The following is a 25571-nucleotide window of genomic DNA, read 5'->3' as shown; positions in this document are numbered from 1 at the left end:
TACTCCTTTAATTAAAAATCCTCCAGTCTTCAAAGAAACTGAGAAAACCACGGTGGAAAGGCTTAAGCAATGCAATTTTGGTCCTGCAGAATGGTTAAGTGAGGAGGAATGGAAATTATTCTTATTAATATTGGTATTAAGGGAAGCAGCAATAGCTTATTGTGAAGAAGAAAGAGGATTATTGAAGCATTCATATGGACAACCTTATGCAATACCCGTGGTGGAACATGAGCCTTGGCAAATTAGACCTATTCCTATACCTGTAGCAATAAGGAATGATTTCATTGAATTAGTTAGACAAAGAATAAGAACAGGTCTTTATGAACAATCCACATCAAGTTATACTAGTCCTGTATTCTGTGTACTTAAAGGTGATGGAAAATTAAGGGTAGTACATGATTTACAAGTATTAAATAGAGTAACAATTAAGGACTCTGGGGTACCACCTGCTCCTGAAGATTTTGTGGAATCCTTTGCTGGAAGAGCTTGTTATGGACTTGGTGATATAATGGGAGGTTATGATGAAAGGGAATTAGCAGCATTTTCACGTCCTTTAACAACTTTTGAAACCCCTTTGGGAAGATTACAATTAACTAGATTACCTCAAGGAGCAACTAATTCAGTAGCTGTATATCAAGCTCAGATGATGTGGATATTGCAAGATGAAATTCCTCAACACGTGGGAATTTTTATTGATTATGGTGGTATTAAAGGACCTGAATCAGATTATAATAATGAAGTATTAAAAGAAAATAATGGTATAAGAAAATTTATTTGGGAATATGCCGTGGTTTTAGAAAGAATGTTGTTCAGGATTGAAGAAGCAGGACTTACTGTGTCTGGAAAGAAGTTTGCTGTGTGTGTACCTGCTTTGGAAATTGTTGGACATATTGTAAGCAAGAAAGGAAGGAGTATATCAATTAAAAAGAAGAATAAGATTCAAAGTTGGCCAACTCCAACAAATAAAACTCAAGTATTAGGATTTTTGGGCACGTGTATATATGTAAGAATGTTTATTCCTAATTTTGGTCATTTGGCAGCACCTTTAAGAAGGCTTACAAGATTAAAAGTGGAGTTTATATGGAGTCAAGAGTGTGAGGATGCTTTTAATTTATTGAAGAAGATTGTTGGGGAAGATATAATATTATCAGCTTTGGATTATAATGAAGAAGCAAGTCCAATTATTCTAGCCGTGGATTCAAGTCATATAGCAGCTGGAGGAGTATTAATGCAAGCGGATAGAAATGGGGAAGTCAGGCCAGTATTCTATGAATCAGAAGTATTTACTGAGGTGGAATCAAGGTATTCTCAACCCAAATTAGAGCTATGTGGCGTGGCAAAGATTCTTAAAAAGTTCAGAACAAAGTTATGGGGTCAACATTTTGAATTACAAGTGGATGCAAAGGCTTTAATTCAGATGATTAACACGCCAAGTTTACCTAATGCCGCTATGACAAGATGGGTAGCTTTCATTCAATTATTTTCATTTGATTTAGTTCATAAACATGCTAAAAGCTTTGGAATGCCAGATGGATTATCAAGAAGAATGCGTGGAAGTGATTCAGATTCAGCTGAGAGTTTTAATGAGGAGGATAAAGATATTAAAGTATATGAAAGTTTTAAATTGCAGAATGAGGATTTAACATCAGAAGAAGAGGAGGAAGAGAGTGGAAAAATTTGGGCGCAAGAAGGTGTTTGGAAGTATTTACAAGAGTATTTAACAACTTTAAAAAGACCTGAAGGATGCTTGGATGATGAGTTTCAAAGGCTTAAGAATAGAGCTCCTTCTTATTACGTGGAAAATGAAAGATTGAAGAAAAGAGGAGTACCTTATGGAAGATTGGTTGTTTCAAATTTAGAAGGACAAAGGTTTATTTTAGAGAAATTACATGAGGAATTAGGACATAGAGGAATTGAGGAGACTTATAAAAGATGTTTGGTAAGATTCTGGTGGCCTGAAATGAAGGAATTTGTTAGAGATTGGGTATTGACGTGTGAAATATGTCAGAAGAAAAGTTCAAAGAAAGAAAAAGAAATGGGAAGGGCAACTGGTGAAAGTACTTTATTTGGAAGAGTGAGCTTGGATGCAATTCATATTAAGGCGGGTAATTATAATTATGCTATAATAGCTAGAGATGATTTAACTGGATGGGTAGAAGCTGCACCTTTAAAGAAGTTAACAGCACCTGCAGTGGCCAAAGTTATTACTAAAGAATGGTTAATGAGATATGGTTCTGTTAAATGTTTTACTGTGGATGGAGGTTCTGAATTTAAAGGGGTATTTAGAGATGCAATTGCTATGTCAGGATCAAAATTAGGGGAATCCACGGCATATTGGCCACAGTCAGAAGGAATGGTTGAAAGAGGTCATAAGGATATTAAAGGAGCTTTGGTAAAATTAAGTGATGAGACTGGGACTTCTTGGGAAACATTTCTACCTCAAGTATTATTTGCAGACAGGATTTCCACGAAAAGAACCACTGGATTATCTCCTTATGAGATGTTATTTAATCAACTAGCAATTTTACCTGTGGATTTGGAAGCTGGGACATTTTTAGGTATTGATTGGGATATTATTTACACTGGAGAAGATTTATTAAAAGCAAGAATGGAACAATTATTGGGAAGAGAAGAATTAATTAAGAAGGCTTATGAAAAGATGATGAAGGCAAGAGTAGATGGAATTATATATTGGGACAAGAAAAATGCGCATAGATTAAGAAATCCATTAGAGAAGGGAACTTTGGTATTAACTTATAACAAAAGTTTAGAATTTCAATGGGGAAAATTATTTAAAAATAGATGGAATGGGCCTTATAAGGTAGTTGAACAACATATGGGAGGTGCTTATATTCTAGAAGAGTTAGATGGAACTCAATTATCACAAAAATATGCTGCTGAACATGTTAAAAGATTTTATCCTAGGGGTGTGGCAATATTAGCAGAAGAAGAGGAGGTGGGCATTGAAGAGGAAGAGGCGCAATTATAAGTATAAATTACCACTAATAATATTATTAATTTCAAAAGATAAAAATATATATAAAAGATTAAAAGAATTAAAAGAGCAGAATAAAAATATAAGATAAGATTTAAAAAAAAAAAAATAATAAGGATATGTTTCACTAGTTATCAGTATAATAATTATATTAAAAGTTTAAAAGAAGATTAAAAATGTACAAGTTAAAAGATATAAAAAAAAAATTAAGGAGAAGAAGGGAAAAGGCGTGGATCAAGCCAGCTTGGAAGTTCATAAATAGTAGGAGTATATTCAGAATAATTATAATCAGTATAAGGAGAATTTACAGCGGGAATTACAGGAGGACTATTATTAACATAATTAATTAGAGGAGGTTCAGTATTAGGAGGATTGGTAGAAGGAGTACTGTAGGGGGATAAAATAGCAGCATTTGCACGCTCAGCATGATTAAGGAATGGAATAAAAGTTGCTACAGTCAAACACTCATCTTCACCCCTTCTTGAAACATACTCAGCTATAGAATGTGCACACAACAAATGATAATGATTATTAATTATATTTGGAACTTCAAAGCCTGCTTCTTTAAATTGTCTGATTGTATCATCCAGAATCCTCCAAGAATGCCAATTCTGATAAGTTATATAATCAGTTTTCCACGCCAGGTTATGTTCATATAATCTTTTGAAAAATGGATCAGATGTAGTAAAGTTGGTTTCAATTGATGAAGTAATAGAGGGATTAGGGGAATCAGGTGCTGAAGGCGTGTTATTTAAATTAATATTATAAGGGTTAAGGAAATTTATTCTGATAGGAGTATTAGGCGTGTTTGGTGGAGGGTAATTGTTGGCAGGAGAATTAGGTACAGGTGAATTGTTGGATGAAGGCGCTGCAGGGTAGGCTATTAAAATTAAATAAAGAAAAGACATTAAAAATTAGTAAAAGAATTAAATAAAAACATTGAAACTTATTATAAAGAAAAGAAGAAAGAAATAGAAGAAAGAAATTGGACTTACAGCATATTATTCCTAGACTATGGCATCTTTGGCAAGCAGGATTGATTTGATAGTGGAAGGAGGAGTTTACCATCCGGCATTGGACACAAGGTGAAGCTACAGAAGGTGAAACAGTGTTGACCATATTGGAAATAAAGGAAAATTCGAGAATTTAGTGATTTGGAGTGTTTAATTGAATTGTTTAATTGATAAACTGGGGGCAGTTTGGAAGAAGAGGAGGATGTGGTGATCAATTTATGGGATCAATTAAAAAATTCACAATTACCAGTTTACCAGTTTATTAGCAGGATTCAGCAGGAAAGAAAATTCAAAATGGAGGTTTTTGATCAATTGAAGCTCTTGTAGGCTTATGTATTGGTCATTAGGTCAACATTACATCATTTTATTTCACATTATATATTAAGATCATTATAGTTTACTTACAAATTTATTACAAAAAGAAAGAAAGAAAAACATAAGAAAAATTCGAAATTATAGGTACAAAGGTTGGAAAATGGTTTTTAGGTTAGTAAAAATAAAGTTATGGGTATTATGAGGTTAGAATATGAAAGAACAACATTATATTATACTATGACAATTTTAATCTTCAAGGTTGATAAGTAGAAACAGAAGTTATTAGGGAAAAGGCACTTTTTCGAAGTTGGTAAACAAGAGGTACACGTGTAGTTTGGTTGTGTAATAGTGGTAGTGATGGAATTTAAGGTTGCCAAGAGGATTTTTCGGGATTTTTAAGGTTATAGATGATGATGTCATATTACAAAAGCAAGAAAAAGAGAGTAGTAGCTGTGAAAAGTGAAGAAAATGGGTGAAATTCGTGGAAAATGGAGGTTTTCAGCTAATTACATATGTCAAATGACGTCAGAATAGGTTGGTAGATGGCTCATTCAACGCAGAAGAGTGGATTACATAATGTACAAACTTTAAATCATTAGTAACGGAGGTGTATGTAAAAAGGTATAAGACAAATAAAGAATTGGTGTGAATCTCGAATTTACAGTCACAAGTCACATGTAACACTAAAAACCTTAACTTCACAACTCAATATCTTACTCATCACTCATCAGAAGTAGGTCATGTAGGTGTCAGAAATGATCAGTAACACATGGGCTACAAGATGCACTTTAGTAATCAAAAATTGGAGCATATCTGAAAAAATTCGTAATCTCAAAAATTGGTTTTCAGCTAGTTTACAAGGAAAAAATCACCTGTATTCATCATAAGAAGTGCTGTACATCATATTATTGCGTCATTGATCACGTTTAGCTGTGAAAATTACATCATTTATTAGTAACAAAATCATTACATTGCGTCATCATAGGGTTTTTAGGGAATTTTGGGCGGGTTTGATTGGTTTTGAGGCTGTTGACCATTGTAAAAGTTCTAGTACATTGTTATATATACTTTGAGAGGGTTTTGGGACTGTTGTTCCCCTTTGTTCTTTATCATTTACGCCATTATTATTTTGTTTATCATTATAAACTTATTTTAATAGTACCTGGTCACTTAAATACGCCCTTTATTACAGTTATAAAGAGAAATTTACTTTAGTTTTATAGTCATAAAGACTTATTGGGAATAATATCAATCAGATATTGCTTATTTTTTTTCAGTTATCAATTGGGAATAACACTATAGCAGTGTTGATAGTAATACAAAGTGTGCTTTTGAAGTTAAAATTACGTGTGAAGTTATATTTCTCTGGTGCCTTATCAGTACTCAATACAACAGAGCTCTTTCTGATTGTGTTGTTTTAGAAGAGCAGTCCTTAGACAACTTCTACTAGTCATTTTATTAGTAGATTATCCTCTTCCAGCTCTGTATAACCCTTGTTGGGTTATAAGTTCTACAACGGTTCCAATCCTCCATATCTCCGTCTCCTGTAAACAAATGTCCTCTGGACCAAAGAAAAGTCATCTGCGCCTGGTTAATCTACACACCTATTAGTAGCCTGCTTCGAACTTGATTCAAAACCCACAGAGCAATGCAAGTGTGAAGTTTGCAAAAAATACAAAAATCAGGCCAAAAGCTGACAACCTGTCAAAAGCTCACACCAAACACGCTGAAATGTTACACAAATACCAATTCTTCAAGTCTGGTTTTAAGGGCTTTCCTGGCGGCAAGGGAGGGATTTGAAAAGACGTGTGTGTGTAGGATGATCAGGCGCAGAGGATCTTTCTTTGGTCCAGAAGATATTTGTATACAGGCTACAAAGATATGGAGGATTATAAATGTGCCCAGCCAAACTTTTCTGGCTCATACGCCAAAGAGGTGGTATAAGGTCTAAGTCCCTCTCTCGACTACTCATTTGTCCGAGAGGGACTTACAGTCGTTTTCAAAAAGCTTGCCGAAACTTGCCCGCAAAACTCGAGCAATTTGGCGGTGAATTAGCGGCAAGCTTTTTGAAAACTACTGTAGTTAAGTTAGGAAATCCCCTTAAAGCCGAAACTTAATCACATTCCCCCGGTAAAACCTGGTAAAACGGAACCATGTGGGAAGGGCTTAGTTAAGTTTGATTGAATCACGATTCACCAGGAATCACTGGTGCTGACGCGAGTCGAAGACGAAAATGTGATATCGTCAGGGTTGACGGGCGAGGGAGTTCGCCAATTCATAAGATGTAGACTCTAGAGAGTGTTGCCCGGCCCGTTTGCGAAGTTCGAATCATACATGTATAAAGGTCTATCGAGAGCAATTAGAACGTTTGTCCGTTCCTCGCCATCATTAAGTGAAAATACTTTCACATTCCACGACATCCCCGAGGCCTACATACCGGTGGTTAAAAATGTGTAAGGATACTTCTATCTATCAAAAAGACGATGGTTTAGAGTGGACCTCAACGATGAAAGTCTTGCTGAAGCCTTTACTTACTGAAGGCGATAATGTGATTGAGCCCTATGGTACATTCAGCCCGTCTTTCACGTCTTCTATACCACTGCAGGACTCGAGTTGGTGGCTCGAGAAGCATATTACGGAACCGGAAAAGTTCGAGGAAGTGTTAGCGACGCATCGAACTCGGCTGATCAACACGCCGGAGATCGCTGTTCACTTCAATCAGTCTACATTGATACAACTCTGCTCCCTAGATACGACTGAGGCTCTCCGTCTCTTTATGTATCACCTTTCCGGGAAGAACTTTGGACTACAGGACGCATTCGAGCAGTATTGTCAAGACCATCATGACCTTAAAGTATTTTTAGTTTGTGAGCACAACCCTTTCTTTGGCTCCAAGCTCTCAAATCAAATGCACTCCGAGGTTTCCTGACCATGCTTGAGATGCTTTCTTTGAAGGCCAGAAACAAAGTACATCTTTGGCATCTCGTCTATCTCAGCTTTCGCCCAAAACGACACCTTCGCTACCTTTGCCAAAGTACATAAAATTTAGTACTTCTCGCCCCTTGTCTGTCGTAACTGAGCGTAAAGAAATTATCCCGAAGAAAATTAAGCCACCATCCTCCATCCTAGATAATAACACTTCGATCTCCTCAGACTCTACTTACAACACATCTAGCTCCCACTCATTGACTTATAATTCTGCGAAGCAGGTCATTGCTCTGACTGCGCCGGCCTCCATCAACGGGGGGGTGCAGCCCAATGAAAAAATTGAGATAGGGATTGAATTACAAGGCAAACATCTACCATGGTCACAATCTACGCTTTTCTTCAGCTTGGTCGGGACTTGTCAGATATGTCACTTCAAGCCCAAATGGCACGCCAACTTCTCAACTGAAAGGAATTGTTCAACTACCTACTCGATATTTTCGCTCAGCAATCCACCCAAGTCCCAATATATTGCAGCGGGCGAGCAGCTAGGCACATACCGCCTATTGGCCACCATCCTTTTGCCTGATCAGGTAAAGTGCTATTGTCTTCAACCCAACATCGATGGGACGAATGACTCGTCCTTCAAGCGGGCAAATCTGGCGAGTGTTTTCCTTTGACATAGTACACTACTCCATGGCCAAGTGCTGACAAGATATCAACGCTTTTAGGGCACCATGCAATATATGTTCAACATCACGGGAGTCCCAGGACTAACCTCACAGAGCTCACCAGACAAATCTCGCAAAACGTACACGACATCGATGCCCATAACTCCATGTCGGATAACTCGTTCTAAAGCGCTGGGAGCCGATCTTTCCGTTATGATGAACGATCGGGCCACAACTATCAAAATCTTAGTTCGTCACTATGCTATCCTTGTACGTAGTGTGAGTGTCTGAGCTGAGCAAATCTTGATACTGTCTTCTACAGTTTTCATGGAAGGTTATGCCACAAAAACAGACGACTTACTACATTATCCGTTTGAAAGCTTATCAATCTGAAGATAACGTGGCTCAAAAATTAAAACAAATCGCTCAGAAAATTCACGTTAGAATGATCTGGAAATCTCAGCCGACCCCGACTTCCTTGGTCAAAAGTAAAACTCTCCAGGAAGGTCGACACCATGACATGGCCTTTCACACATGTGAGGAAAGCATTGAGAAATGGTTAAAAATCGAAGGATCCATCCCGGTACGTAATCCAACTAGACATGGATGTATGTGATGTGAAGCCAATGATTGACTCACCCTAAACGTCAATTGAATACAGCTTCCTGCTCGCAGTAAATATAACGATTCTGTCTGTCTCGCTAATAGCTGGTATGGCCTCAATGTCAACAGTTCATTGACGCAACCAGAAAGCCTACTTTTTTCGGTTCCGTTGCGAGACTGACGCAGTCCAAAGGTCACAAAGCCTTCTTATTCATCATAAGGTGATAAACGCACGTTGTCTTCTTCCATTGGCCATGTAGTTGACGACCAGCCCTGGCCTTGAAAATTTCCGCCGATCTTTTGTACAATTACCAAGTTTCTTTGATTCCGAGTACACGTTCTTTGCATTGTAATATGTTATCCGTTTTGATTATGTTAAAGGATATGTGTGTTTCTCTATTCATCATGTTTGATTTTTTCTTCATTTCATGTGCGAAGATCTAATACCACCAAGCCATACATCTTGTTCATATATTTACTCAATGGCTGTTGCGCAAACTCTTACCTAATCTAGAATAGTATCCCAAAATGACCTATAGTTGACTTTACTAAACAGCCCCTTATCCCATATCCCCCTGTGGCCTCTGCTGCCTACAATAGCGCTCCAGCTGATTTTGTTCCTGTCGTCCTGATTGTGATATCGTTGCTATTTTTTGTTCTTGTTTCTTCTTGGTAATCCAATCAAACATGCATCTTCAACCTTGTTCGTCAAGATAGCCCGTCATCACCATAAAGTCAGCTTCCACTGATTTGGTTCTTGTCATTAGGATCGGGAATCTGATATTCCTTATGTTGAGCAAGCACAATCTGATGGAAGTGAAATACTTGTCTCCCAATAACAACACCAAAAACCAATAGTATTAAGCCAGCCACAGGTGTTATGTGAACTTGTGTATGTATCAATCTCCAAGAAGTGGGTGTACATCCAGAAAAGACATGGTGAAGAGACTTGACACAAATATTACAATCCAAGATGTGTTGCAAAGGTGTTTCTGAGCCTTCAAGCAGTAAGAGTGCAAGCTTTGCAAGAGGAAGCATGATACAGCCATGGTACAAGTGAGGCAACCCCTTTGTTGCCTCAGTGTAGAACAGGTAGTTGGGTATGCATGGTGCAGACTGAGACCCAGCTACCTACACACCACCTGAGCCAACACCAACATGCTGTAGAATATCAAAGATCCAAAGATTTAGGCAAAAACCTACAGCTTTTACATGGCAACTGCTATTGTAGCTTGGTCAACTTACACCAATGATAAATATTGTGGTATCACCAAACTCTACATTGGCTGAAGCACCATATTTATTTTTGAAGCTTATCTCTCTTTCAATACCAGAGGATACCACCAAAAGGTACGAGGAAGTCCCCCAGTCATTCTTTTCTTTATGACCTTGAAGTTGTAGCACTGCTAAAGCTGCCTTACCTCCTCCATGGTAAATTGATCATACCATCTTTGCTAAATTTTCTCACTGGTGTTTGCAGATATCTCAAACTTGTAGTTATATAAAATGTTTTGATTTGTGTATATCAAGTTTGTATTGGTCTCCAGAATTACATTCAACTTGGGGTAAGCATAACTAAGCCACTCTTCAGACACAACCACATCCACTCTCAAAGAGGGGCTTGGGGCATATACCCTGACTTTGGCCTGAGACCAGCAAGAATTACAAGCACTGTGTTTGAAATCCCTCTTTGAGGGCTCTGCACGTTGCAAAACCTTGCAATCAATTCAGCAGGACTTCGTCAAGCTCTTCTGCTTCTCCTTGTACTATCTTTAGCCTGTCACTTTCCTAGGTTGTGAGGAAATATGATTCAAGTATCAAGCAATTTTAACGGGTTTAGCGCACGTGTAGGCCCACACACTGAGTAAGACCCGGATCTACAAGAACCCAACACCTTGACTGTGTCACTTGGCTCAAGTAAAGTGATGCTAAAAGTGGCACAAGCTTGTGTACAAGGCTTATGGGAAGCTCTGTTCAACATTTTGTGAGGTTGCACAATGATTAGAGCCCTCAAAAAGACATCATAAGCAAAATCATATGGAAATCCTGCTGGTCTCAGGCCAAGGTTGGGGTATAAGCCCAGAAGCCCCAAGCCCCCCTCCCAGAGCAGACATGGCCATATCAGATCCGGGGCTTGGGTAAGCTCAAACTTGGGTAAGAAGTTCTGCACATCAAATTGTAGCACAATGTGTGGTGGGCCCGCGTGGGTGTCAATCACGGCCTCGATGCACGTGATAAGCACGCCATGATCAGACCGTATTGATCCGACTTCACTCTTTTCTGTACATGGGGGCGAGCTTATGCCGTTCTACAAATTCTGAGACAGTGGAGGTCACTGCTAATGAGGGTCGGTAAACACCATTGGTCCTGCGGTAAAACTCGCTCTGGTATCTTGTAGGCTAACCCCAGCAAGTTGAGGTCATGTTCATGGGTGACGAGGTATCACAGACAATACTGCATATACTTGACATAAAGGTGTATGAATAGTCGACTAGCATAACAAACACAGGAGATGAGGTCACAAAGGGCGCAACTCCAGGCCTAACAAGCGAAGAGAGGTGTGGAAGACAGTGAACAGCAGTCATGAGGAGCAGGCGGCCACAAGATCTGAAGATGAGAGGATAGATCGAGTGGTCGGATGGGCATCATTGAAACGAGCTTGGTTTCGAAGGTTGAGCGAACTGGCAAGGGTGCAAGGGTCGAGTGATGTACGATGAAGCGTTTACTCGGCACCGGCAGTTGCTCGTGCTATGAAAAGAAATCAAGGGAGCGGGCAAGCCCAATGAATCTCATCAGCTTGTGATTCTGGTTGACTACTTGACGATGTTCCTTACTGTAGACGAGTTGACCACGGTGGTGAACGATACGTTTGATGAGACCCTAATAGAGGCAGGATTTGATCAGTCAAGTGACAAGTGCACATCAAGTAATTGAAACCAACCTCTCGTTCCAAATGTTGAATGGCCACTCGAGCAAGACTGCCGTTAATTTTCATTCGGTCGATCAAGACGGATTGTGAGATCATTTTGTAGGTAGGAACCTCCTTGAAAATCTTGTCAAAAGTAGGTTTGTCGACAACAACAGCGTTGTTTGCTTTGTCTTTCACTTTTCCCTTTGACCATTTCTTCTTCTTCTGTGCTCGGTGGCTTGAGGAGGCGGCTGCTGCGGCTTTGGCCTGGAGTGATTCAAGTAAAACGGAAGTAAAGTTCAAATTGCGTCACCGTCAGCATGGCTCTTTCGTCGACAGGAGTGTAATCTATAGAGGATCTTGCGAAGACGGACCATGATGGGATCTTGATGCGAGGTTGGGAGGTGTCTCGATTCACTCTAAGTTAGTCCATACACGAATTGGTGGCCTCGCGAAGCATAAATAGACCTAAGCTGATGATATCGCTGGTTTCCAGCCCGCTGGCCTGGTTGTTAGGTTTTGAATCGAACCTGTCACTCTTGTGACATCGAAGTCACAGAGAGATGTCGAATCCAGCGTCCCGACCCAAACTTAACAAAGTCCCTCGCCGAAGGCCCGAGCCCCAGCGAGGGACTTAGAGCATCCCCAGCCGTGCCATAAATTCGTGCCGTACGGAGGCTCGCACAGATCGGTTAGGGCACTGTTTGAGGTATAAAAAAAACCCCTTCCACAGCCGTAATTCCCTACAGTACCGTTAGTAGCATAATCTAGCATGATTTTCTCATATGCTATGAGTGAGAAAGACTGCAGTTTTCATTGCTTGGGAATGATCGAGATCAATCAGAAATGATTGATTCAACATAAGCCTTTCAACCTTTCAAAAAGTGTGATCAAGTGTTCTATTGAACATTTCAACAGTGATTGTTCTCAATCTTCTTGGCTCTTTCAAGTGCACATTATTTTGGGATTGAACAGAATATGATAATCTTGAAAATAGCTAAATCGATTCGGTTTCATGCCTTTTGAATAACATGATCGTTCCGATTTCATTTGTTCTCAATCCTTTCTTGAATTCACAAGAACAAAATTGAAGTCTTGACACAAGACTGTTCACTCTGTCCCAATTTCCGTTAGTTTTGAGTTGATGATGACAAGATGGGAATTTTGATAGTCAACACATGGTCGAAAAAGGTGTGATTGAGCAAAAAAAAACGCAGTTGAACCAGAAGACGCGGTCGTGCAAGCAAACAATTGAATCTGATGCTTATGCCAATTGAAAAAGAAACTGTAGTTGTAGGAAAAGTGGCACTGTGGTTTGAGATAGTTTGAGATCATGGGAGAAGCAAGGTACAGAAGGATTTGAGGTGCGAGCCGAAATAGAACATATTTGGCCTATTTTGGCTTGCACGTAGAGAAATGCCTAAGCTAAGTCAGTGTTTGAGGTAGATGGCTGTGCATAAAACTACCTCAAATATCTGTACGTCACAGATTTACGGCACGGCTGTGGATGCTCTTACCACTAAAAACGAAATTCTTGCGTGAGAAGTAGCCTGTATCGGCTCAAAAAACACTACTTCAAAATCCTCGTTTTGTTTATAAATAAACCAGGCTCGAAGCAAAATAAAAGTGAGACAAAAAATAACCACTACATGTGTTACAATTGCAAGCTTTGCTGTATATTGTCTGGAACACCTGCTGTTGGATGATAAAGAATGAGTCTTTTTTACTTTTCCTGACTGGCGAGCCCGCTCGGAGGCTGTATTTCTTAGAAAAAGGTCAAATTGATTGATCTTCAATCACTCATAAGTGTAAGTTTCCGGCAAGTTACAAAGGAGGTTGAAATTGGAGCATATGTAATGAGACCTTACCATTATCTTTTTCTTTTGCACCAGATGTGGTTTCTTGAGGGATAAAGAAAGTAAACTGATGTAGAGATTTCTGAGCCAATACAGGCTACTTCTCACGCAAGAAATCCATTATTAGCGGTAAGTCCCTCGCTGGGGCTCGGGCCTTTGGCGAGGGACTTTGTTAAGTTTGGTCCCGACCACTGAAGTAGACAATCTAGATTCGCTGACCATATTTAAAAGGTGATTGATAAACCACGCCGACATGAAAACTGGTTTGACGCCGGTTTTTACTAGCTGGGATTAATCAAGAAGTTATACATAAAGCTCGACAAAACCTGAGAAACCTGTAAAGTGCTCGAAAGGCTTCAGAAACATTCTGAAGCCGGTTTTTGGGTGTGTATAAGTTGGTGTCATTCCTTGTGGATCTTAAAGCTTGACACCGACTTCCCATGTGAGACGCTGACTTCAAGTATTGCGGCAATACCCTTGTAGATTTTTTGGCTTGTTTGCATGCAACAAGAGCCCACCAATGGTTGCATTCCTTGCGTATGTTCACGCACAGTGTCATTGAGAGTATGACACTTTTGCGCGAGAATCAATCATCCAAAAGTTCAAGCTCACCCGCAAAGCAGAAAAAAAGCAGCAGAAAGGGCAAGTAGAAAGGGCAAGTAGAAAAGACAAGTAGAGACTGCTTAAATTTGGATTCATTATTAGTATATTCATGATCATTTTGCATTTCACCTATATACATCGTATCAGCCTCGGTAAGTGCTTTCAGCGGAAGACCTTCAATAAGGACACTCATGATTTCATATCGAACCGTTCAATATGGTGCAATCTCAAAAGTTGTCCTCGTCAGCTGGGAACATACATAGCCATCCCATATGCTTGAGATCTCTCGAGCGTATCTTTAACTTGAGGATCCAAAATGAATACCTTGAGATTGTCCGTGATCATCCGTAAAGACACCTCGGGAATCAAAACTGTACGGACCCAGCTTTCAGGACTGAGAGTCAGGTGTTTAAGTTGGTTTAGAGCTTGTGGGTGCAAGAAATGTGAATGAAGTGTTTGATAGATGGTCTCTAAGCCTTTTCCTCCGTAAATACGGTTCAAAATCAGCGACAAGAATCAGATTGAGGAGTGATACATATACTTGCTGTCCTGGCTGTTCGGTAATCAGAGGCCACTGTGCCATTGGCGTGAACAAAAGCCAACAAAAGCAGTAACCTTGCAATCTTTTCTTTACGGTGTCAAATTTCCAAGAGGCTGGTGTCAGAGCTTCAAAATAATCCAAAAGGGATGACACCGACTATCCCCAAAACTGGCTTCAGAATGTTTCTGAAGCCTTTGGAGCACCTTACAGGTCCTCAAGGCTCCTCAGGTTTTTCCGAACTGTATAGCTTCCTGATTAATCCAAGCTAACAAAAACCGGCGTAACTTCTCTTTTCAACTCGGCGTCCTTCATCAATCGCCATTTAAAAAGGGTGACAACTCATTGACATATGTAATTCCTCTAATTCCTCCTCTCAGTACCTTTCCTTAGCGCTCTGGCACCGGTGATGCCCCACACACAAGTAGACAAAGATGATGGATGGTTTGGCTGGCCATAATTAACAATTGTGTGCTTTATTAAGATCAATTCCAGTGCACATATGTACACAATTTGATAAGCCATGGAACAAAAAGGGGTGGCCCATATAGCAAGCCTGATCCAGACAACCATTACATTGGTTGGAGTTTGAGAAAAAATAAAAATAAAAATTCAATTGTGAAACTTTCTGAATTTCCATCATACAATGGAATAGATCATAGCTGTATATAAAAACTTGAATTGAATTGGATCAGGCATCCCAAGATCATGGAAATGTTCCCCAAAAGGAAAAGTATGATAACTCACACTGCCTTGCTCAAATCAAGGATTGTTCTTCCACTTTATTGAGAATATTCAGCCACCAGTTCTCATCATAGAATCTGGTCACAATGTTTATTTTAGCTACTTTCTTGATTTTGCTTTGTCAACACAGTTGAATTCACCTATCCTCTCTTACTTTCACTTTCAAAGATATGATCAGATTTTGTGGATATAATTAGTGAAATGAAAACAGCCCAATAACATTGCTATATTTGTTCCAACCCAATAATCATAAAATACATGAAAATATGTGTGAAAGACCTATATTTTTGTGGTTTATTTGGATCAATGCAAAGGACAGTTGTTTGAAATTTTGGGTTGAGATCCAAGAATTTGTTGAGGTATCATTTGTAATATTTTTCCTTGGATTGTTGTATTTGCCTATTGAAGTTGGGGTTTAACTGGAAATTCAACTTTCATGAAATTCCACCTTATCAACACTTTTTGACTTTGGTGCATGCATCATGACCAGCTTGGAAACTGTGAGATATGTATGGCTTGGATTGAAACTGTTTCTTGTCATCACACAGCAACATGACATGTGTCTGAAACCCACATGCTCCCTTGAAGCCTCACCCTGAATCTCTACTATGATTGGGTTTGATTTTCTCCCTGGGTGATACCAAGCTAACAATTTGTTCATCAAAATGTGAAGTCAGGATTTTGAGCAAATGCATCAAGGATACTTTCATGGCATTTTTCTTGCTGGACTGGATCACTCCAATAACATACCATAGGTAAGCTTTTGGTCCCATCATTTTGAGCTAACACCAAACCCCTCAACTAGACCTGGAAATGCACCCATACAACATGAAAGTATTGCTGTACAAATAGTTCAAAAATTAAATCAAGTCTTTGGATAATTGTGAAAACTACTTTACAAGTGAATATCCTCCTCCACTTACCCTTCTGTTCCTGTGGTGCAACTCTGTTTTCAAGTCTGTCATCATGAAACAGAATCGCCATTGTAAACTTTGATAATCCAGACAGTCTGAAGTGTGGTACTTCATCTTCCAACACTACAAAAAAGTTTATATTTTCTGCACAGAAAAGAGAAGTATCACTATAGAAAAATAATAAGATGCCACAAAGATGGAAAAAAATATGGAAAAAAATCATTTTGTTTGCTGATGTGGAACCTTCAGTGCAAGTATTTTTTGATATTTTTATCATCTATATTTACGGTACTCAAAGTTGTGTATGGTTGTGTATAGTTCTGCTTGTATAGTTTTTTTTGGTGGGGAAAAAGATGCCAAAAAAAAGTATACGCAAAGAAGTATACACAACTATACACAACTTTGAGTACCGTAATTGATGAATATACTAACAATAAATCTTCATAATCATTATATTACTACATGCAAGAGTGCAACTATACTATACTGGTATAGGTATAGTTAGGTATAGTATTGTTTAAACCATACTATACTACACTGGCTATAGTGTTGAACTACATATACTCTACTCAACTACACTCAGTATAGGATCCTTGTACCAAGTATACCTGGAAAAGTGTTATGTACATACACATGTTTTCCACAAAACTTTCCCACTATACTGCACAATACATACAGTTCAGTATATCTGAGTATAGTTCATCTATACTATATCAAGTATAGTTCAAGTACGGTATAGTTGGACTCTACTATATCAAGTATAGTGCAAGTATGGTATAGTTGGACTATGCTATACCAAGTATAGTGAAATATAGTGAAATATAGTATAATTTTTGGATCTTGAGGATAAATAGAGCATTTGACATCCTAAGAAAAAACACAACTTGTGCCATCTACAACAAAATGCATCAATTATAGGTGCATTTAAAATATGTCTGTCTCATCTAGAGGCTTCATCAATACTTCAAATGTGTAGCTGGTCTGTGAAAGGGTCCATGTGGGCAATACCACAACCGCTACACAACACAATGAGATTTGACCTCCTCTGGGTTGCAAAGCACAGACTGCGCTGGCCCTACGCAAACAATCACAATCTTGGTTAAAAAAGCCTCATATGTGCAGATAGCACACAATATTTCACAAAGAGCGCTCCAAAGCGGCAAAACCTACTATCATTGCCTGTGTATAGAAAGTTGAATGAAGACATTGTAAAGAGGGAAAAGAAAACAAGTGACTGCATGTATAAAGAGAGAAAGGAAAAAACAAGTCTAGAGATTAAAAGGGATTATTATCATTGTCCATTTGTATAAAGGGAAAGAAAAAATAAAATCTGGAAGTGTTAAATGGAAGATATCATTTGTGTTTCTTCTTGGAACTTTACATATAAGCTTCAATGGTGTTTGCAGCTGCTTAAAAAGGACCATCAGGTACAATGCCTTCCTTCAACCAGGCTTGAGATCCCACCAGACGTTCCATAGTCTTGGGAATCATTGAGCCTTGCAAGGGCGAACAAACATCAGAAGCTTCTGAAAACACAACACGTGGCAGATACCAATAAGTAATTGTGTGCCAGTCTTGACAGGATTGGTGATTTGGCTTTGTGTTCCTGTCAATAAACATAGTGAAAGGTCAGCAACTTGAAATGTAGACCAAGAAGGAGAAAGTACATATCATCCACCAATCAAGTGGAGACTGATCTCTTTTAATTGGGAAAGACCTTGTAAATAATTTTCTAACTCTGAGGTAAAAGTTGTCTTGAGGCTGACATCATATGATTGGACCATGTCAAATTCATTGGCCTTGGCATGATATTAGGATCAATCAGGTGTTGGGGTTCCCTCATGTATGTCAGTTTCCTCCACAAGACTGTTATATGCATAGTCAATTGCTACAGTTGCTGATGCTTTGTGCTCAGGATAATTTACTGTAAAGAATTTGACTCAAAAGCAGGGATTAAGGATAGTGGCAAGTGTCAGCCTTCTCCAAATAGTTGATAACTTGGAAGACAAAGTTGAATTCTTGATGCTCACAAAAGTTAAATCCACGAAATATAGATGAGGTTCTTCTATAAGTCTTTAAAGTTAGCTTTAGATTCTTGGTGAGCAGAGCTGGAAAATAAAGCAGAGTTTGTTAGTACTACTGTAGTCTGTCTAAGGTGCAGAATGGTTACTGCTGCCAGTTAGATGTTCTGTGCACTCACAGAACAAATCTTCTAAGATTGACTACTTTTTGGGAAAGGCAGGTATATCTTAGGCTTGCTTCAGCAGAGGTTTGATAGTATCTTTTATTGAAAAAGGGGGTGTAGGTTGAGGATTTGAGAACGTTAGTCAATTGGAACTACCCAAATGATCTATAACGTAACTCGTAAAGGAAAAAACGGTAATCGTATCCAAAGTGTCTTAGGTCGAAAATAGAGAAATAGTTTTTATAAGAAGTCTAATTTAATAAGATGTTCTAAATAAGTAAACTATTCTGGTTTCGATCAGGACTAAGTAGATGAGAAAAAATGCTTTTGTTTTAAACTTTCCTGATAGGGTAAAAGTTTAAAGGAAAAATTTATATTTGTATATCGTGATAAAAAGAGATGATTCTTCTCTGTTACGCGTAAGTTCGTTTATCTTTATAGGTTTCAATTTCCTCTGTTCTAGTAACTATCAGTAATACATTAATCTTAGTTGTACCCTGACTAGCCATCGTATCGTACCTTGTTGATACGCTTTGGCCTGGTCAGGGTTTCTTTCTTCAGGGTCTAGTTATCCCTGGTTATGGTCTTGGTTTCTATCGTTATAGGGATAAAATATTAATATCGACTGATTTGGTATTTTTTCAAATGGCACTCTTGAAACTGAGTGTAGAGGTGTATTTTTATAAAATGTATTTTTTATAGTTTTCTTTTTAATGTAGTTTTTGGATTTTTGGCAATGTATTTGGGATTATTGCTCCGCAATAATCCTCATACCGTTGACAGCAAGAGTGATGCAATGGCAGTTGAGTACTTTGTCCTGGTACCTCACAAGCCAATCAATCATTTCATTTATCACAGTGTCCAGGCTGGGAAACTCCAGAGAATTGACTTGGTGGACTTGAATCTCAGTTATCACTTGCTTATACTCCACTAGGACAATACAACCGGTAGGACCATCACCTTTGACATGAGCTGTTGCATCCACAAAGGTCTACCAAATTGAAATGGCCATCAGGTATGTCATCAAGATACAGCAAAATTATGAACAAGTACTTACTTCCAGTACCCTTTCAACCATTTCAACTGCATGCCATTTGGCAGGTGAAATGGTAACACCCTTAAAAAAGCACGCCTTTTGATCTGCAGCAATCATCAAGTTGATCACCTGTGACAAAAACAAGTGAGAGTGAAAAGGAGAGAAGACAATGGTCAATGTGCAAGGACAAATTGAGAGATTTTGAAAGAGGGGAAGATAATGATTGACAAGAATACATACCTCTTGTGCTTCACAAGTGAGCTTCTGGCTCTCATAGTGACTATTCCACCTGGTTTTGCATGGTTGTTTGAGCATACACCCCTTGTACTCCATATGAGTTGAGCAAGTCTTGAAATCACTACAACAGGCTGCACTGCTAGAGCTCTGGCCAATTACAGTGTCAACCTATAGTAAAACAAGACAATCAGTACATGTACACAAGAGAAAATAAAGGTAAAACAAGTACATAGCTTCTTCAGGGCAACTGACACATTATCCTCTTCATCAGAAGCTACCACAGGTTTGTTCTCATGACCATCTTTGTCAACACTGTCAGGCACAGTGGGTAAGTCATCATCATCTTCTTTGGGATCAGGATTGTCAATATCAGGCTTGTCCTCCCCGTCATTAACTTCCAGAGCTGGCTTTGAATAATTTACCTTCCGACCAAGTGCCTTGAGGCCATGCCCAACTACCAGGTTCAGCTTGTGGGCATAGCATCACACATGATGTGATGGTCCATCCCAAGTCGCTGGTTCTTCTGCACAAGCAAACACCAATTGAACTTTGGCAGCCATAGGGTGGTTATTACCTCTGCTATTGGTGGTCTGAGCAAGCAACCCTGCGCCAGCAACGCACAGGCGCGCACCACGGGTTTTTTTTTGTGTCGCGCAACACCCATCCAGCAGCAAATTTTTTCGCGGATTTTAGTGCGTTTCGCTGTGCGAAAGAAATGGCCACATTTACGTTGCGGTCAACTGCAACGCAATGCATTCTTGCACTGAGGTAATTGCGTTCTATCGCAATGAAATGTGTATTTTATAGGCTGATTGCGGTTTCATTGCGCAAATTTACCCTAAGGGTAAGGTATGAAATGTTGCGGGCGTAGTAGGCTTGTTTTGGAAAGACCATCCAGAACAAGCCTACTGAATACACCTTGAGATACACCCCCTCAGACATTGCTACGCAGGCTCAAAGAGGAAGGAAGCCCGTGTGTTGGCAAGGGGGTGAAAATTTTATTTTTTTGTGAGTATATGAGTCAAGTCTTTGACTCTAGAAGTTAAAAAACAAACATTACCTACCTTCCTCGTAATGCCTCGTTATACACCGGGTGCGGCCACTGCAGCCAACCTCAAGGCTGCAAACAAAGCTCGCTTGGAAGCTTCCAAGTCCAAGTCTGTGGAAGGTTCAAAGTCTCCAAGTTCAACATTGTTGCTCCCCCCTCCTTCGCCTTCTGGCAGCCGCAGCCTCCGTCTGCGTAGCCCACAAGGAACTCAAACGGATCCAGGCTTCGTTGCCCAGCCACGCGACTCTCGTCTTGCAGTACCCTCTCCTCTTCGCCAGTCTTCATCCTCTTGAAACCTCGTCGAAAAGAGTGACAGTAGTGATGAATCTTCATCTCAATCAGACAAAGAGTCAACATCAGCCGAGTCAACAGCATCTCGATCCGGAGGAAAAAGAAAAAAGAAAAAAGGTAAAAGGGGAAAGAGTCGGGCAAAAGGGAAAAAAAAGTGTGTACTCTTTTGCTTACAGTTCCGTTATTCAAGCTAACCAATGTTCTTTTTCAGCGTACCAAAGTTCCAAAGGCGCTTGTTGGTTTGGTTGAGAATGACTCTGACATCGAGATGATTCCAAACCCAAATCCGAAAAAACCTGGCCAATCAAAGCAAACTGCTGAAAGCACTGACGCGCTTTTCATTTACTACGGTGATCCTGAATGGGATACCGCTCATGTAAGTTGATCTGAATTCAAATGCACTTGCTGTTCACTGACTCTGTGTCTCATGCCCACATCAATCATCTCCCATCTCTCAGCCTGAAAATACAGAAAAGAAGCTGTACCCCTGTTTGTGGTGTGGTAAAAAGTATTGAGATGGATCAACCAACCATTTTAACCTAAAAGGTCACAGGGATTGTGGAAACGGCCGTAAACCCTGCTGTTCCCGAGAGAAAGCTATCTCTTCTGGTATTAAACTTCCTCCGACCTATCAAGAAGCACTTGAAGCATCGAATAAAGCAGCCAAAGCAGCCAAAGGACCCAAGACATCCCTTCTCGATATGTTTTTGGAGATACCTAAGTTCACAGTTTGGTTACTCAACTGTATGCTTGTATTATGGCTAGTCCGACATGCTTTACCTTGGAATCGGATGGCCGATCCGCTACTCATTGCCGGATTTCAGTTCGCCAATCCTTCTGCGGTCTTGTACAATCCCGGTTGGGCAGCTAAGGAGGCCATGAAGTTATACGAAGGCATGCATAATGATGTAATTGCTAAACTACAGGTAAGCTATGAATCTCTCAACCAAGACGTACAGACATTCCTCCCATCAATCACCTGATATTGGATCTGTACTTAGAGTTTGCCGGGGAAATTCTGTCTTATCCATGATGTATGGACGACAAAGCGCGGTCGGTGTGCTTTCATTGGTGTATCTGTTTCTTACATCAACGAGAAATGGAAACACCACGTCCATCATTTGACACTCAAGTTAGTAGTTTGGAACCATTACGGAGCCCTCCTGGCTCGCCCAGTTGGAAACTTTCTTATCCGTCACGGCCTTCATAAAAAGATAAGTCTTTTTAAATCATTATGACACATACTACATATTCTAATCTTTTGTTTACTTTTTCATCTTTGGATAACCACATGGTTGCACAAACCACCGACTCGGGTGGTACTAATAACTTGACTGCTAAAGAGCTGGAAGACATGTTTAAATCGGCAGATGACCCAACCAACTGGGATTCAAGCCGCCATCAGATTCAATGCTATGCTCACAAGCTAGCATTGACTGTCAAGGCAGGGCTTGCCAGTCTCAAAGTTCGCGCAGGAACGTGCAAGCCGACTGTACCGAAAGGACGGAAACTGAATCTACTGTTACCCAATCTTCCCAAAAGGATTCAACCACCGACTCCACCCTCGATTGTTTTGAATGATGTTGAAGATACACTTGATGAATCAGATGAAGACCTTGAAGAAGCGCCATCAGAAGACAACCCTGATCCATGCGACAACAACCCAGACTCTGAAGCCGATGATGATGATGATGATGATGAAAGAGCCTCAATAAGCGAAACCGAAATCCGAGAAGGTGATTCCTTCTCTAAAGCCATCCACAAGGCCAGTCAAATGTTCACTTGTCTCGTTTTAAACTCCAAGTCCTTTTGACACATACTAATCAAAACACACCTCTCACAGTGCGCAAAGGTGAACAAAATAATATCCAGAAACGGACCTTTGATGCAGCTTTTCCATGCAATTGCCAAAGAAGAAAGCCACACAGGGCCAGGCTTGATTGCAGCCCATGGTCAGCGTTGGAATATCTTCCTTGACATGTTAGAACGCTTTGTGAAGGCTAAGAAGGTATGTATTTGGAAAAATGATCAAGATCATCTCAAATGACTAATTCGTATCTTTTTTTGGTCTTTCAGATTGTTAATCGCATGTTAAACGAGGATGACTCCGACCTTTTTGATGGTACACTCTTTACTCCGGAGGAGTGGAAGGCAATTGAGTCACTGATCAGCGTGCTCCATGTAAGTAAACCTCCATTTTTCTCTTGAAATGGGCACTGATTGGTATTTATTGGTTCTTTTCTGATATGATATGTAGATATTCTACTCTTCCACCAAATGCATGGAAGGTGACGCACCGAACGCGGCATCAGTGTTGTTCCAATACGCTACCATCATCGGCGCTCTTAAGCAGATCAAATCGAACACTACGTACCTTCGCCTAGCCGATATGATTCAAATTATGATATCCCGACTTGAAGACTATCAAGAAGAAGCGCTTCACTGCTATGCAATCATCATCGCCACTATGTTGAATCCCAAGTTTCGAGGGAAGTTTTTTGAGCACATGTTTCCCAATCACAGCGAGTCAGCACATGACGTATTGAAGATGGTTTATGAAGAGTTACTCATGGATCAACCACCTCCTGACTCCTCGACTTCCAAGGTAGCTGAGGAATCCGAACCCTCAAACATCTTCTTTGAGCGCAACATCTTTGCGTCTCAAAATGCGGCAGAAATACCGGGTGATGCAGAACTTCACGCTTACCTTTCGCAAGTATATGTGTGATGATAACCAGGATATATTGGAATGGTGGGCTGTAAGTGATGTTTTTCACAATCATGCGTTGCATATCTCAGCAGACTGACTTGAGTTCTGTGCATACCAGTGTCACGAGCGACACTTCCCTACGCTTGCTTTACTGGCACGTGACTATCTTTGTTGCGTAGGTACGTCATGTGCCTGTGAGCGCACTTTCAGTGCGGCGGCAGATGTAATCACTGCCGATAGAGGTGGTTTGGCTTCTCGAACAATCGAGCGCGCCGTTGGCTTATGTGAATGGCTCAAGAAGCGCTTTGTGCCGCCAGGAGACTACGGAGAAGCTATGAAAATCGCGGAAAAGATTATGGGAAGACAAAAGAAAGGGAATAAAACCTTATAGTTGATAGAAGAAAACACTCAACATTGGAATTCACCTTTGTATGTGTATGGGTTCTGTTAGTATACATGGGAATGAAATCAAAAGCGCTTGTGCGCACTTCTTGAACACAATTTTTGCAATTATATTGCATTGTGAGTATTTTTTTTCACTGAGATTTTGTTGAGACTTGGCGCAACGAAATGCCAGTTGGATACCGGATATTGCGCAAGCAGCGAAACGCAATGACATATTGCAATGTTTTTTTCATTGCGCAGCGCAATTTCTGACTTTTTTCGTTGCGTTTCGTTGCGAACGGGCGTTGTGTCGCGCCCCAACACGCCACAAAAAAACACAAACCCTGCAGCGCTGCGTTTCAAACCGCAACATAAAACCTGACTACCCGGGAGCGCAACTCTTTTTAGGCACACAACAGCAGCGCCGCAGGCGCAACAGTGTCCTTGGTTGTGCCAGCAACACTATTGTGTTGTGGAAGTAGCGCAGCAGCCACAACAGGGCAAATAATCAAGAACACACTTCACTTATTGATTCATAAGATGGTAGGAGCAAAATCAAAAAGAATTGATGAAACATTGAACTTGTGAGACAAAAAGGAAACCAAGAATCATTAAAATTGTAAGTATAAGAGAATAACACTTTTGTATAATGTAAGGGGAGAAATAGTGAGATTTAATTTGTAATCTCAAAACTATTGTTACATTGATCCATTATAATCCAATAAAGGTAGTTCACAATCCAAAGCTGATGATTCTAATTGACAAACCTGTCAGTCCAGTCAATAGGATTGGTTTTCTTCCAATCCAATCAGAAAGTCTTCCCCACCAAATGTCTATAGAAATTGAAGTAACACTCATCAGATGATAGTAAATTGGTCAAATGGATCTGGATGAAAGTAATCTGTGTCATCAGGCTCTTTGACTTACTGGTACAAAGTTGACAAAGGGCAAATAAACCTAAATATATAGATTATTCAAATGATTTGTTATCAGCAAATCAATTGCAATTTATCGTGCAATAAAGAAGCAACTGACTAGTGATTAGGCCTGCGTAGAAGCCAATATCAGTTCAATCAGGCGTGGCATGAAGGTCTTCTAACATTCGACCAATTGTCCAAAATCAAAATCAACTTTTGTCTCATGATGTGAATTGTTGACTTCATTCAAAGTTATCAAAGTGACCGTCTCTGAATTGATATCTACAAACCCACTTGATAAAAGTTTGGATAAAGCCTTGTGAGATCGGTTCTAGGAATATGTCCAATTGAAAACCTAATCAGAAGACTTCTTTTCTTTGCATTGTCGCGTCACTCTCCACTTGTAGCAATGACATCACTGACCAGTCATTCACATCAGACATAGAACATTGGGCTGTGTCCTAGTAGAGGGGTAATTAAGTCATTGAGAAGAGTCTCTTGAGTAGCTATTGTTTGTGATTCATTGAAGGTCTTGAGATCAGATTGGTGATGATAAGTAGTATTGGAAATCCAACCATCAATGATGTTCATAATCTCCATCTGATTGTAGTCCTCTTGATTCTCAGAAAGTAAAGACCCAACTGACTGATGATTTTGATTGTAATATGGTTGTCTCTC

At 39.8% G+C, this 25571-nt stretch overlaps 4 protein-coding genes across 4 annotated transcripts; 1 reads left to right on the top strand and 3 right to left on the bottom strand.

Moving 5' to 3' along the window:
• Positions 1-6772: 6772 nt before the first annotated feature.
• MELLADRAFT_64437 (uncharacterized protein) lies at positions 6773-8703 on the top strand (the record flags this gene model as incomplete). The annotated part of the gene is made up of 5 exons (XM_007411732.1): positions 6773-7190; positions 7279-7841; positions 7980-8198; positions 8242-8502; positions 8581-8703. 5 exons carry the CDS (start codon positions 6773-6775, stop codon positions 8701-8703), a joined length of 1584 nt encoding a protein of 527 aa, XP_007411794.1.
• Positions 8704-11270: 2567 nt separating this feature from the next.
• On the bottom strand, positions 11271-11694 carry MELLADRAFT_37066 (uncharacterized protein; the record flags this gene model as incomplete). The annotated part of the gene is made up of 2 exons (XM_007411620.1): positions 11271-11402; positions 11464-11694. Coding segments are annotated over 2 exons (363 nt in total), but the record flags the coding sequence as incomplete, so codon positions are not given.
• Positions 11695-20344: 8650 nt separating this feature from the next.
• On the bottom strand, positions 20345-20876 carry MELLADRAFT_88359 (uncharacterized protein; the record flags this gene model as incomplete). The annotated part of the gene is made up of 3 exons (XM_007411619.1): positions 20345-20487; positions 20608-20663; positions 20734-20876. The coding sequence occupies 3 exons, from the start codon at positions 20874-20876 to the stop codon at positions 20345-20347; spliced, it is 342 nt and encodes a 113-aa protein (XP_007411681.1).
• Positions 20877-23872: 2996 nt separating this feature from the next.
• MELLADRAFT_88358 (uncharacterized protein) lies at positions 23873-24113 on the bottom strand (the record flags this gene model as incomplete). The annotated part of the gene is made up of 3 exons (XM_007411618.1): positions 23873-23976; positions 24018-24036; positions 24081-24113. The coding sequence occupies 3 exons, from the start codon at positions 24111-24113 to the stop codon at positions 23873-23875; spliced, it is 156 nt and encodes a 51-aa protein (XP_007411680.1).
• Between the last annotated feature and the right edge of the window lie 1458 nt (positions 24114-25571).

The sequence above is a fragment of the Melampsora larici-populina genome, assembly GCF_000204055.1.
Source record: "Melampsora larici-populina 98AG31 unplaced genomic scaffold MELLAscaffold_26, whole genome shotgun sequence".
In the NCBI taxonomy this organism is placed as follows: domain Eukaryota; kingdom Fungi; phylum Basidiomycota; class Pucciniomycetes; order Pucciniales; family Melampsoraceae; genus Melampsora; species Melampsora laricis-populina.
Note: the sequence above shows the minus strand (reverse complement) of the source record. Positions and strands in the feature narration are given on the sequence as shown.